Below are 13,166 nucleotides of genomic sequence, written 5' to 3' on the forward strand. Positions count from 1 at the left end.
ACTAGGAGCCCATAGACATTACTAGGAGCCCATAGACATTACTAGGAGCCCATAGACCAGGGATGTCCAACCTATGACCCACAGGCCGCATGTGGCCCAGGACAACTATGAATGGGGTCCAACACAAAATCATAAACTTACTTCAAAATTTTTTTTTTTTTTTTTTTATTCCTTTATAAAAATGTGTTTGCATTTAACAAACACATGCAGACGAAGACAAATCTGACAGTCTCACTTTCCTAGACTTTTAAAAGTTTTACCTTCCCAAAGAAAAATATCCCTCTCTTCACAATTACGCCTTATTCATATCATCAGTTTTTGGCAGCACCTAGATTTGTGAGCAACTATTCAAGGATGAAGCACAAAGGGCAAAATTAGAACCAAAACATCTGATGAGCACCTTGAGAATTAATTGAGAATTGTTACTCCCAGGGGCGGACTGACCATTTGGAAACTCGGGTGCTGCCCGAGGGCCCGGGGTCAATAGGGATGAGATGCCCCTGATACCTTTTTCATAGGCTTTTTTGAGTTTGGGCGAGGACACAGGGGCCCCATGATCGCCTATTGCCCGAGGGCCCCATGAGTTGTCAGTCCGCCCCTGGTTACTCCATCCATCCATCCAACCAGATATTGATGCATTAGGTTGCTTTCACACTGATCAGTTGTTCATTTTTTGCGTTAAAAAAAGCAGAAGAAAAACGCATGACCAATAAATCCTATGGAGATCTTCACGTCAGATGAGTTTTTCAAAGTCCTGCAAGCTAAATTTTTGGCAAACATTTGATGCGGTAAAAAAATAAAATACACCAAAAACATACCTCCCCTTTGGAATGAATGGAAAATGCGTCAAAAATGCACTTGTGGTCACGGTTACAGCATTTTTGCAATGGAGCAGTGTGAAAGTTGCCTTAAGTTGTAAAAAACAGTGTCAAATATCACACTAGTTTTATGTTACTTTCTTGTATTTAAAATAATAAAAAATTGAAATGAAAATGAAGTTTTATTACTCAGATAGGTACATTATTCACAGTATATCAGTGATCTGCCTGACTTTTTCTGCTTATCAGTTAACCTTAATGTTAGTGTAATTTAGGCTCCAATCACATCTAGGTGTTTTATATTGTGATTCTGCTCGTAATCCCAAAACGCTCTCTAAAACTGACATTGCACTGCGTTTGTGGAGGTACCATTCATTTTCAATGACACCTAAAACGTGGTGCGATTCTGCCATGATTGTTGCACGATAAATCGCGCTGCAGTTGCGCAAGCTGCATCATGCGAAGCTTGTCACCCCAAAAGAAGCTCCTACTCCTTTTTGGGTGACAAGCTTTGTGCGATGCGGTTTGCCGCCTATTGCAGTGCGATTTATCATGCAACAATTGCGGGAGCATCACACCCGCATTTAGGTGCCATTAAATTAATGAATTACACCTGAATGGCATCTGAACAAGTGTGGTGCAATTTGTCAGTTTTGCAGAGCGCTTTGGGATCAGGGGCAGAATCGTGGAGATTGTGCCCACAATATAAAAATGCCTAGATGTGAATAGAACCCTATAGACAATTCCACTTCTTCCAATATGGTCCAGGAAAATCAAAAGGTTGGACACCCCTGTCATAGACAATACTAGGAGCCCATAGATATTACTAGGAGACCACAGACATTGCTAGGAGCCCGTAGACAATACTAGGAGCCCATTGATATTATTAAGACCCAATTGACAATACTAGGACCCCGTAGACAATACTAGGACCCCGTAGACAATACTAGGACCCCGTAGACAATACTAGGACCCCGTAGACAATACTAGGACCCCGTAGACAATACTAGGACCCCGCAGACAATACTAGGACCCCGCAGACAATACTAGGACCCCGCAGACAGCACTATGAGCTCATAAACATTACTAGGAGCCCGTAGACAACACTAGGAGCCCACTGACAGTACTAGGAGCCCACTGACAGTACTAGGAGCCCACTGACAGTACTAGGAGCCCACTGACAGTACTAGGAGCCCACTGACAGTACTAGGAGCCCACTGACAGTACTAGGAGCCCACTGACAGTACTAGGAGCCCACTGACAGTACTAGGAGCCCACTGACAGTACTAGGAGCCCACTGACAGTACTAGGAGCCCACTGACAGTACTAGGAGCCCACTGACAGTACTAGGAGCCCACTGACAGTACTAGGACCCTGTAGACAACATTATGAGCCCATAGACATTACTAGGTGCCCATTAACAATACTAGGACCCCTGTAGACAATACTAGGAGCCCAAAGACATTACTAGGAGACCATATACAATACAAGACCATGTAGACAATACTAGGACCCAGTAGACAGCACTATGAGCCCATAGACAATATTAGGAGCCAACAGACAATACTAGGACCCTGTAGACAATACTAGGAGCCCACAGACATTACTAGGAGCCCTGTAGACAATACTAGGAGCCCACAGATATTACTAGGAGCTCATATACAATACAAGACCCTGTAGACAATACTAGGACCCAGTAGACAGCACTATGAGCCCATAGGCAATATTAGAAGCCCACATACAATACTAGAACCCTGTAGACAATACTAGGAGCCCACAGATATTACTAGGAGCCCTGTAGACAATACTAGGAGCCCACAGATATTACTAGGAGCTCATATACAATACAAGACCCTGTAGACAATACTAGGACCCAGTAGACAGCACTATGAGCCCATAGGCAATATTAGAAGCCCACATACAATACTAGGACCCTGTAGACAATACTAGGAGCCCACAGACATTACTAGGAGCCCGTAGACAATACTAAGAGCGCATAGACTATGCTAAGCCCCCTTGACAATATTAGGACCCTGTAGGCAATACTAGAAGCCCATAGACAATACAAGGACCCTGTCAAAAATTACAGGAGCCCCCAGACTGTACTAGAAGCCCATTGATATTATTAGGACCCCACTGACAATACTAGAACCTCGTAGACAATACTAGGAGCCAGGGGCGGACTGACCATTTGGAAACTCGGGAACTGCCCGAGGGCCCAGGGTCAGTAGGGGGCCCCATGAGATGCCCCTGGTACCTTTTTCATAGGCTTTTTTTAGTTTGGGCAAGGACACAGGGGCCCTATGATCTCCTATTCCCCGGGCCCCATGAGTTGTCAGTCCGCTCCTGCTAGGAACCCATAGACAATACCAGAACCCTGTCGCCAATTACAGGAGCCCCCAGACTATACTAGGAGCCCATAGACAATACTAAGAGCCCGGCGTAGACAATACTAGGAGCACATGCTCTATCTGGAGAAGATGATGACAGAACACAGCTGTACAGTCTAGTAATGATCCTTATCAAGAGGAGGGGCTTACAAGTGACTTTTACGTATTAGAAGGGTGTGGCCAAGGGACACAATTACCACTCCTCCAATCAGACAGCTCGGGGCGCCCCTGTGGGGACTCCCTATAAAAAGGGCGCGATGGGGAGCGACAGAACATTAGTCAGTCCTGTGAGTGTTTTGAGAGGTTTTGGTTGGCAGTGATTGGCAGTGATGGCGCCTCCTCGGAATAGATAGCCAAAGAGGAGCTCGGTGCGTATTATGGAAGAAGCTATCGTTATCTCAGACGACGAGGAGGAGGACGAGCCTCGGGGGGCACGACTTCTGACAGAAAGTTCAGACTGTGTGAGTAGTACAGGAGAGCGGTGACTGACTGGGTTGCTGAGTCACGTGATCCTCAGAGCTGTCATATACCTGACACTGGGTCCAAGCACTGCTCTGATCGTTTGATTATTATTATACTGGGATTTATGGGGTGAAGTAGGGGAGGAGAGATCGGGCGAGCAGGTATACTGTGAGGTCCAGGTAGGACATTATGAGATTTGTATAGCTGAAGGAGGAGTGGGAGCGAAGTAGTTAATTAGTTGTATTTACTAATAACACGAGTTGTATGCTCTTCATGTGGCGTGTGTTCACATGACACTTTCTGTGCCGGGGACAGGATCAAACATGCTTCACTACCTCTCCTCATCTTTGTGACTATTACTGGCTGCTTTCACTTTCGTCTTTGTGCTTGCTGTGTGGCTACTTTAAAGCTTTGCTCCTGTCTACCCATCGTGTGTATTTCATTTAAAGTGTCACTTGTTTTTGCCCTGTGTTCTGTAGAGGAGATTTCTCTTCACTTCCTGTCCCTTAGCCAAAACAGGAAGTGAGGGAATCCCTGGTTGTCACCAGAACTAGTCCCCACAGGCAGATTCCCCCCCTTCTAGTCCTGTTCTGCTGAGAAACCTTTTCACTTTTGGTGAGAACAGTAAAACAGGATAAGGGGGAAAATCCCTAAAGCCTAGAACACACGATGACCATATCGGACGAATGGTCGTGTGTTTTGGCTTCTTCTTTGCATGGCAGTCTCAAATCAAAAAATGAAGAGGTTACCCAAATTAGGGAAATTCTCATAGGACAGCGTATAGTTTTGCAGTCTTTATCTTGTGCTGTATTTTTGAACGACTACTGTACTAATTAAACAAATCATACAATCTGGTATTGTACAAGACATTTTAACACTAAAACTTTTGGACCTTGAATTGTCTTTCTCAGCTCTCGAAAGATCTATTGTAACGATTCGATTATTGGATGAACGCTCAAATTTTCATAAGATTTTCTGAGGGCACAGAACAATTTACAGGCGTTCTAATCCCTCTCCACTGTATCCAAAGCGTAAAAAAAAAAAATGTGCCTCTAGGTATTTTAACCACCTGCTCCCCCCCTCTTCCTGACCAGGCCATTTCTTTTTTTTTTGTTTTTGTGATACGGTGCTGCGTTCCTTTTACTGACAATTGCACGGTCATGCAACACTGCACACAACTGAAATTTGTCTTTTTTTTTTTTTTTTATCCCACAAATAGAGCTTTCTTGTGGTGGTACTTGATTTTGTGTTTGGTTTTTTTTTTTTTTTTTTTTTTTTGCGCTATAAACAAGAGATCGACAGGTTTGAATAAAACTATTTTTTACTTTTTGGTATAAAATACTTTAAATAAATCAAAATTTTTTTTCATACATTTAGCCCAAAATGTATTCTGTGACATTTCTTTGCTAGAAAAAAAAACTGTGTGTGTCTTTATACTAGTAATGGCAATCAGCAACTTTATTGCGAGACTGCAGTGGGCATTCTGACACTGGGTGGGAACTGGCTGCCACTGAAATCCCCAGTGACACTAGGGCTACGTTAACACTAGCGTTGTGTGCAGGCAGCAGAAAGGCATTTGGGAAGTGTTTTTACCACTTCCCAAACACCTCGGACAATTCTGCACATTGCAGCCCATGGTGCTGTTCTAACAGGAGCGTCAGCGACGCGGCAAAATGGACACCTCTGGTCGAGTCAGGAGGCGTTGAAGCCTCCTATTCTAGTCTATGATGCTGCTCCGCAAACGGCCGGCGTGTGCGGTTGCGACGTGGTTGCAGGGCGTTTGCGTAGCGGTAACACCGTTCAAACTTCATTATAGGTGTTTGTAGGGCGTTTTTAACGCTTGGCAACCGCCGCTGAACCGCGCATGCGGCATTGTTGAGCATTAAACGCTCCACAAACGCCGGACCAACACTTGTCAAACGCTATAGGGGCGTTTGGCAAGAGTTGGTAAAACAGTCAAGTGTGAACGAGCCCTAATAGTCGTCAATGCTAGTAAAAAGTACTGACACTGGGCAGGAGGGGGTTAACTGGGGCAATCAAAGGGTTAAATGTGCTGTTTGTAAACACAGGTCTCTCTCCTGTCAGCTTTCGTCAATTGCCAGCCAGGATCCAGTGATTGACATCCCTAGCCATCAATAGTGGCGCTGGTAGGGCGGCTTGTGCTTTCTACCCAGAAATGCAAATCATGTGTTTGTACGTGATTTTGCGCAACCCTACCGCTCTATAGCCCTACTTCTGCTATAGGGCGGCAGGCAAGTGGTTAATCTTCTATTTGGGTTCCTTTGTTTTGCTTACAGCAGAACTAAACCCTCCTATTTCAAAGCTGCAGACTCAGTGCAATTTCATGTGGCTTGCCTGACATCTGTGTGACTTTGTGCACAGATGTCCATGCAAGTTGCACCTGACATAGCTGAAAATAGCGCAGGAATTATATTTACAATTGGTGTGACTCTGATGGCATCGCACCCATTTGACTGGTTCCAATCCGATTTGAATGGTTCCATTGCCAACAAGTCGCATCAGTGTGAACCAGGGCTTGAGAGCAAGATGTGAGCAGTCTAATGAGTTCATGTGATCCACCTTGTTCAGGTGTTTCTGACTGTCGATCAAAAAGATTATTTTATTTATTTATATTTTTTTTGTTTGCAGCTTTTGCAACGCAAGAACATATGACAGTGTTTATTACAACATATAATTCAGTGGGGTGCAGCCCACTCTCTAGAGGGCTCAATAATTTGTGTGCACCTGTGACAAGTAAATGATTCAACTTGGGGAGGGGGAGGGGAGAGTTGGTTATCCTCATGAGACACTACCAGTCTACAAAGTATGCAGATTATTTGTCTAACACTTTTATTTATAAAAAGAAAGATCAGTACTACGCAAAGTGCTTGCATAAAGTCATTTTCACCACATCTAATTTTTTTTTTTTCCCTCTTCAGGGCCCACTCACACAAGTACTATCTGATCAATACATGAATGTGTTCAGGTTGCGGTTTCTTTCCTGTATAAAAGATCTAAAACTACGAACAGCAGTAAATATTGATCCTGCTTGGTTTTGACGTAGAATGTAAATATAAATATAAACATGTGCATTCTTTGCTGTGTTCCCCACTTCTGGCTCAGTTCGCTGTGGCAAAGTGATCTGGAAGTTTCCCCTTTTGTCTATTGGGAACACCTTTTTTATACTATGTGGATTGATTATCAGCAGTGTCTGAACCTGCTCTGGTGTTCAACAAAATTGTTGGCTCCTGATGTATTGATGTGACGCTGCAGCAGCTGTCTAATGAGGTAAACATGACAACCGTGTAAGTTTGGCATGGCAATGTGTGCATGGTGTGCCCCCCCCCCCCCCTTGATTTTAAAACTGCTTGGACGAAAGTCCATACACAATTTGTCCTTATCGGGCTGCAGTCTATTCTCTTTAAAGCAGAGTTCCACCCAAAAGTGAGAGCTCTGCTTGTTTCCATCCCTCCCCACAGCCATATTTGGTGCTTTTTTGGGGGGGCGCAGACACCTGGTTTCCACAGGTACCCACTCCCACTTCTGGCTCAGTTCACCGTGGCAAAGTGAGCTGGAAGTTCAGCCCCCCTCCTTCATCCTGCAGTCTTCTGGGACCTGTGACTGCCAGACCAATCAGAATGCACAGCGCAACTCTCCCATGCACAGTGAGCACCCAGCCGTCAAAGCCTGGTGCCCACAGTTGAGATGCCAGCACTGGGGAGAGGGACGGTATGGGTGAGCACATCACTGGACCCTAGGACAGATGAGTGCATTTAAATCGGCAGCTACAGTTTTTGTAGCTGACTTTTGGTAAACCCAAAAATGACAAACTCTGCTTTTAAAGCCTGGTTCACTCCAGATGCAGTTCAGTGCTTCCCCCCCCCCCCCTTTAAACGCATGGGCAGTATGTTGTATGGATCCCAATAGCCTAGTTAACACCACTGTCGCTAGAACCTGCTGCATTTTTTTCCTGCACTGTACAGGAATACAGAAAAATGTGCAAAAAATGTCCTTATTTTTAGAAAGGAGGGGAAAGATGCACTGGAATGCATCTAGACTACATTTCTGTGACGTGAAACTTTGTACCCTTTAAACTCATACCCAATCTCAAGGTACCAAATTCTAAAATGTAAACCATTAAACTAATAGATTTTTGATCAGATTCAGGGCTGATGCTGCCAGCACCATGCTTCACTGTGGGTATGGTGTTCTTTTGGTGATGTGCAGTGTTTTTGGCCAAAAAGGTCAACCTTGGTTTTATCAGACCATAACACATATTCCCACATGCTTTTTGGGAGACTTCAAATGTGGTTTTGTAACATTTAGCTGGGCTTGGATGTTTTTCTTAAGAAAAGGCTTCCGTCTTGCCACTCTACCCCGTAGCCCAGAGATATGAAGAATATGGGAGATTGTTGTCACATATAGCACACAGCCAGTACTTGCCAGATATTCCTGCAGCTTCTTTAATGTTGCAGTAGGTCTCTTGGCAGCCTCCCAGACCAGTTTTTTCTTTTTTGATCAATTTTGGAGGGAAGTCCAGTTCTTGGTAATGTCACTTTGCACCATCCTTTCTCCACTTGTCTGTCTTAACTGTGTTCCATAGTATATCTAATGCCTTGGAAATTTTTGTACCCTTCTTTTGACTGATACCTTTTTAACAATGAGATTCTTCTGATGCTTTGGAAGCTCTCTGCAGACCATGCCTTTTGCTGTAGGATGCGACTAGGAAAATGTCAGGAAAGACCTATTAGAATAGCTGAACTTTATTTGTACAGTTTATAGGTCACGTTAAAGGTGGAAAGTTCTGAAATTATTTCTTTGTCCGTGGTGTTTTTTTTTTTTTTTTTTTTTTTTTTTTTTTTTTTTTTTTTTTTTTACTCCAGTGCAACATTTAACAGAGCAAAAAAGCAAACGTGAGATTTTGGTTTTGCATACACCTTAAAGTATGTGGTGTGTGCTACATCTTGACTGGAATCCACCTGTGGTAAAATTGATGGGACATGTTTGAAAGACACACTGCTCTATATAGAAGGCCTCACAGCTGACAATGCATACTGTATCTAAGCAAAAGCTATAGGAACTGCCAGCAAAGACAATTGTTGCAAGGCGCCATGGAATCAAATGCAAGACCTGGTTCCCTGGCCAAACTAAGCTATTGGGGGAGGAGGGCCTTAGTAAGAGGTGACCAAGAACCTGATGGGCACAGGACATTTTAACTGTGAGTCAGTCCTGAAGCTAAGTGTGTGTGTGTGGTGTAGAATTACTGCTTTTTTTTTTTTAGTAAAGTGGTGCTAAAATCTTTTTTTTATCGTTTTGAAATATAATGTACAATACTGAAACTCTTACTTTAAATTTAATTGTAATGCCTTAATTTACCACAAGTCTATCAGCCTCCAGCTTCTGTTTATAAAGTGATTGTAAACATTGGAATTTAAGTCATGCTTGATCTTTGCAATGGTTCTGCATAGAGCAGCACTGGTCCCTCCTTATCTGGGGCCCCCCCACTAGTGCAAGCTGCTTGTCATGGGACACTTGTTCATGCTTGAGTCCTTGCTGCACTGTGTGCTTCTGTTGACAGTGCAGCTCGACTCCTCCTCACAAGCTGTGATTTAACAGTAGCAGAAGCCAATGGCTACTGCAATATGAGCCCTTTTTGGGAGAGGCGCTGCTTTGGGATTGGGTACTTATATGGGGGTCGGGGGCCTGCTGGGGAAGCTGGCCATTTAAGGTTTTTAGCTTAATGCATAGAATGCATTAAAGTGGTTATGAAGGCTCACTGGAGTCTCTATCCCAGGACTCCCTCTTCTCATTGGCTGAGCCAGAAGCAGGAGCCATTGGCTCCCCCTGCTGTCAATCACAGCCAGTGAGCCAATGAGAAGAGAGAAGGGGCCAAGCCACAGCTTTGTGTGAATGGACAGAGCAGCAGGTGCCCGCTTAGGAAGCTGCTTGCTGTGGGGGACCCAAGGAGGATCCAGGCTGCTCTGGGCAAAACCAATGCACACAGCAGGTAAGTATAGACATTTGTTTTTCTTTAAAAAAAAAAAAAAAAAAAAGCTTTTCTAATCACTTTAAGGTTAAAAAAAGCTTCTGCCTTGAGAATCGCGTTAAGCACAGGTTCACACTGTGGTGCAGGACACTGCATAGAATTCACCCAGGAATTGCACCACATTCCTATGTGATTTGAGCCATACATTTTTCTAGAGCTCAAATCACATTGCATTCTGCACCAAAAAGGTGCAGGATTTTTTATTTTTTTTGCACCATTTATCATTGCAGTTGCATTCATGGGATCTGATGCAGGTGTCAATGCAGTGTGGGAAACGCACAGGATTTGTAGAGTTTCCCACACTGTATTGGTGTGAACACCGGCTAAATCACTTCTGTCTCCTGCCCAGGATTACTTGTCTCATAACGCATTGCTTTTTAGTCACAAGTTCTCACTTACTGATGTGTATGGACAGTGTACTGAGCTGCATGTGTGCTGTACTGTGTATATGGACTTGTAAGCAAGTAATGCAGAGGGGCTCATGCACGGCATGATGAACACCTGTTCCCAGCGTTGGCTCCATTAGACTCGGAGTCCTACGGCTTGATTCCCAGGGCAATAACGCCTAATTTTCTGCTGATTTGCATCAGCACCCCTGTGCATGCTGTCGGCCAAAAAGGCACGTGGTTGCGCTTTACAGCATTCACTAACCACGTATTTACTCCGCACCAAAGAGGGGATTTCCCAACATGGCACCCAGTCAGAGTGGGCCCATGCAGCTTCCAGGGGATCCTCGGCTGAGTCTCCTACCATCCAGAGGGACAGGGAGTACTCCGGTCAGTGTACTAAAGCTGACTTAGACTTAGTCTATCTGCCATTTATGAAAAGTTAGCTGATAAAATACAAACAGAACTATATAAAACTACCAGCACTCTTACTCAAGAAATTGCAGAATTGGGCAGTCACAGATATATTGGAGACTAAACATGATGAGCTTTCTTTATCCCATAATCTCAGGAAGGAACATGAATTGCTGGCTGAGAACTTTTTTCCTATTTACAATCTCAGGTAGAAGACTTGGATAACCAAAATCGTTGCAACAATTTGCAGGTTCGAGGTATTCCGGAGTCTGTTGAACTAATGCCTACAGTATCCATATTTCATACTCTCCTCCCTGAGACACCACTACCCTCCTTTGCATGCGTTGGAATCCACAGGGCCTTACAACCCAAACCAACTGCTGATAAATCACCTGAGATATAATTCTTTGTATGAAGGATTACCTAACTAAAGAAGAAATTTTACTTTCATCCAAGAATACCTCCAATATAGAATTAGAAGGTTCCAAAATACAAATATTTTCAGATATCTCTTTGGCTACTTTAGAAAGAAGATGCAAAATGACAACCTCAGTGCTTCAATCAGCTTGTATAAGGTTTATCATTGGGGCTTTCCTTTTTAAATTGTCAGTACCTCATAATGGTACCACTTATACAATTTTCACTGTCGCAGAGGGTAAAGAGATCCTGCTTAAATTGGGACTCTTAGAACCTGAACCTGCACTACACCTTCCTGCAACACCTCGTCCATCACCTATATGGTCTACGTTTCTTCCTCTTGTGGAGATCAAAGATGATGGCGACAGTCTTTCAGGGATTTGGCAGCTTAAAAAATGCCTTCACTCCTTCATAACTGAACATATTTCATTCAATAAAGTTTGATCCACTACCTATATCACTTAGGATGAAATAATGCAGATGAACAACAGAGAAGATGAGATCTAAACCCCCCTTTTTTATATTTTTCTTTTGCGGTCTTCTCATTTACTGTGTTCTCACATTTTTGTAAATATTTTATCTCTATCCCTATCCACCAAGGCATTTGCTAAATCTTTCTTGCTCATTGAATAGTTTCTAATTGATAGATACATGGAGAGCACATATTGGAGTAAAGGCTTATACATTCTATTCCCATCCACATGATTACACCCATCTGGACTATATTTTCAGTACTCCTATACTATTAGCCAATTCTACTGCAGACATACACATATGCCCATAGTCAGATCATCGGTTTCCTTCACCACTTCCCATATAGGTTTACTCCTACTCCATACAGGTGGCGCATCAATGACTGTTATCGGCTCCAGAAATTATACCACAACTTTCTTCATATATGGAAGATTATTTTACACTCAATACAAATTCTAATCTCCCACTTTCCTTTTGGACCACACATCTGTAATACGAAGACACTTAATCAGTGTGGCTGCTACAAAAAACAGAGCTAAATTGTCTATCAGAATTCTTACCAGAGAATTGGACCATCTGTATAATAGACAGTCCGTCTCCCTCTCCAGACCTTTTTAACCAAAATTCAAAATAAACAGCATGCTTTAGATACTATATCATCTGATGCCAAAAATCTCTCAAATGGTCTAAGGTGAAATTCCTTTTACATAGCAATTCCACATCTACCATGTGTGCCAGACAATTAAATCATTGAACTAAACCTCCTCATGTATACAAACTTAGAAATGCATCAGGAAATCTAGTCTCCCACCCTCAAGAGATTGAGTATCTTTTTCAGCTTTCTATAAGAACTTGCTCTATTCCATCTCCCAATTCATCTTTTCAATTGTGGTTAGACAGAATTTCACTTTCCACACTCTAAACAACAAACTGATAGACTTAATGCCCCATGCACCAATCTAGAGGTAATTAACATTATTAAATCACTTAAAACTTCCACTGCACTTGGCCCTGATGGTTTCCCTACCACTTATTATAAAAAAGTCTTCAATTTTAGTTCCTCGTTTAAATTGAATACCTTTTTTTTATTTTCCAAGGAAATCACTTTCCTGAAATTTTATTAGCAAATATGTCCGTTACCCAAACCTTATAAAGATCACACTTTGCCACAATTTTCGACAAATTTATGTTAATTATCTCAATTTTGGTCATCTATTAGCTGACAGACTAGCCAAAGTTTGAACCTCTGGTTCAACCGGATCCAACTGGTTTTATCCCAGACAAATCACAGAATCTGTTTAGCCACTAATATTAAAGATTCAAATCTTCACTCAGTTTGTCTATGTAGCCTGGATATACATAACACTTTTGATAGTGTTGGCCCTACTTGAATATTCAACTTCCTAAATATGGTATTTCTGATTAATTCTACTAAATTGGAACTCTTATGGCTGCTCTAGGGTTTGATTATGTCACTGGAGCAGGTTTTTTCCTGTTCTAATTGTGCCCAAGGAGATGACTTGGGTAAGCAAGGGGCAATCTGTATTTGGTGTCAGAGGCTTCTGCACTAACTGAATGCTTGTATATCCGTACAGTGTGCAAGAGGCCTTTAGTTGTCAAATGAAGCCGCAGCACTACCCCCTAAGGCTAGCCAAACATTGCTCTCTTTCTCTTGTTCATTACTGTGGGCTTAATGGATTAAATCTCTCAATTCTGCCATCCTTGCAAAACACAGATGACGAAATCTCCCCTGCCAGCT

General features: G+C 42.9%; 1 protein-coding gene across 3 annotated transcripts in view; it reads left to right on the forward strand.

Annotated features, from left to right (window-relative positions):
* Positions 1 to 3,413: 3,413 nt before the first annotated feature.
* SIMC1 (SUMO interacting motifs containing 1) overlaps positions 3,414 to 13,166 on the forward strand; it is a 94,852-nt gene continuing 85,099 nt past the window's right edge. For all 3 annotated transcript variants that reach the window (XM_089671114.1, XM_089671112.1, XM_089671113.1), the window contains exon 1: positions 3,414 to 3,669. In XM_089671114.1, the coding sequence (XP_089527240.1) occupies positions 3,586 to 3,669 (84 nt within the window). In that variant the 5' untranslated portion in view covers positions 3,414 to 3,585. The remainder of the gene's footprint in view (positions 3,670 to 13,166) is intronic.

This window comes from Staurois parvus, unplaced genomic scaffold (genome assembly GCF_062004578.1).
Source record: "Staurois parvus isolate SC_StPar_1 unplaced genomic scaffold, SC_StPar_1.0 ptg000099l, whole genome shotgun sequence".
Classification (NCBI taxonomy): domain Eukaryota; kingdom Metazoa; phylum Chordata; class Amphibia; order Anura; family Ranidae; genus Staurois; species Staurois parvus.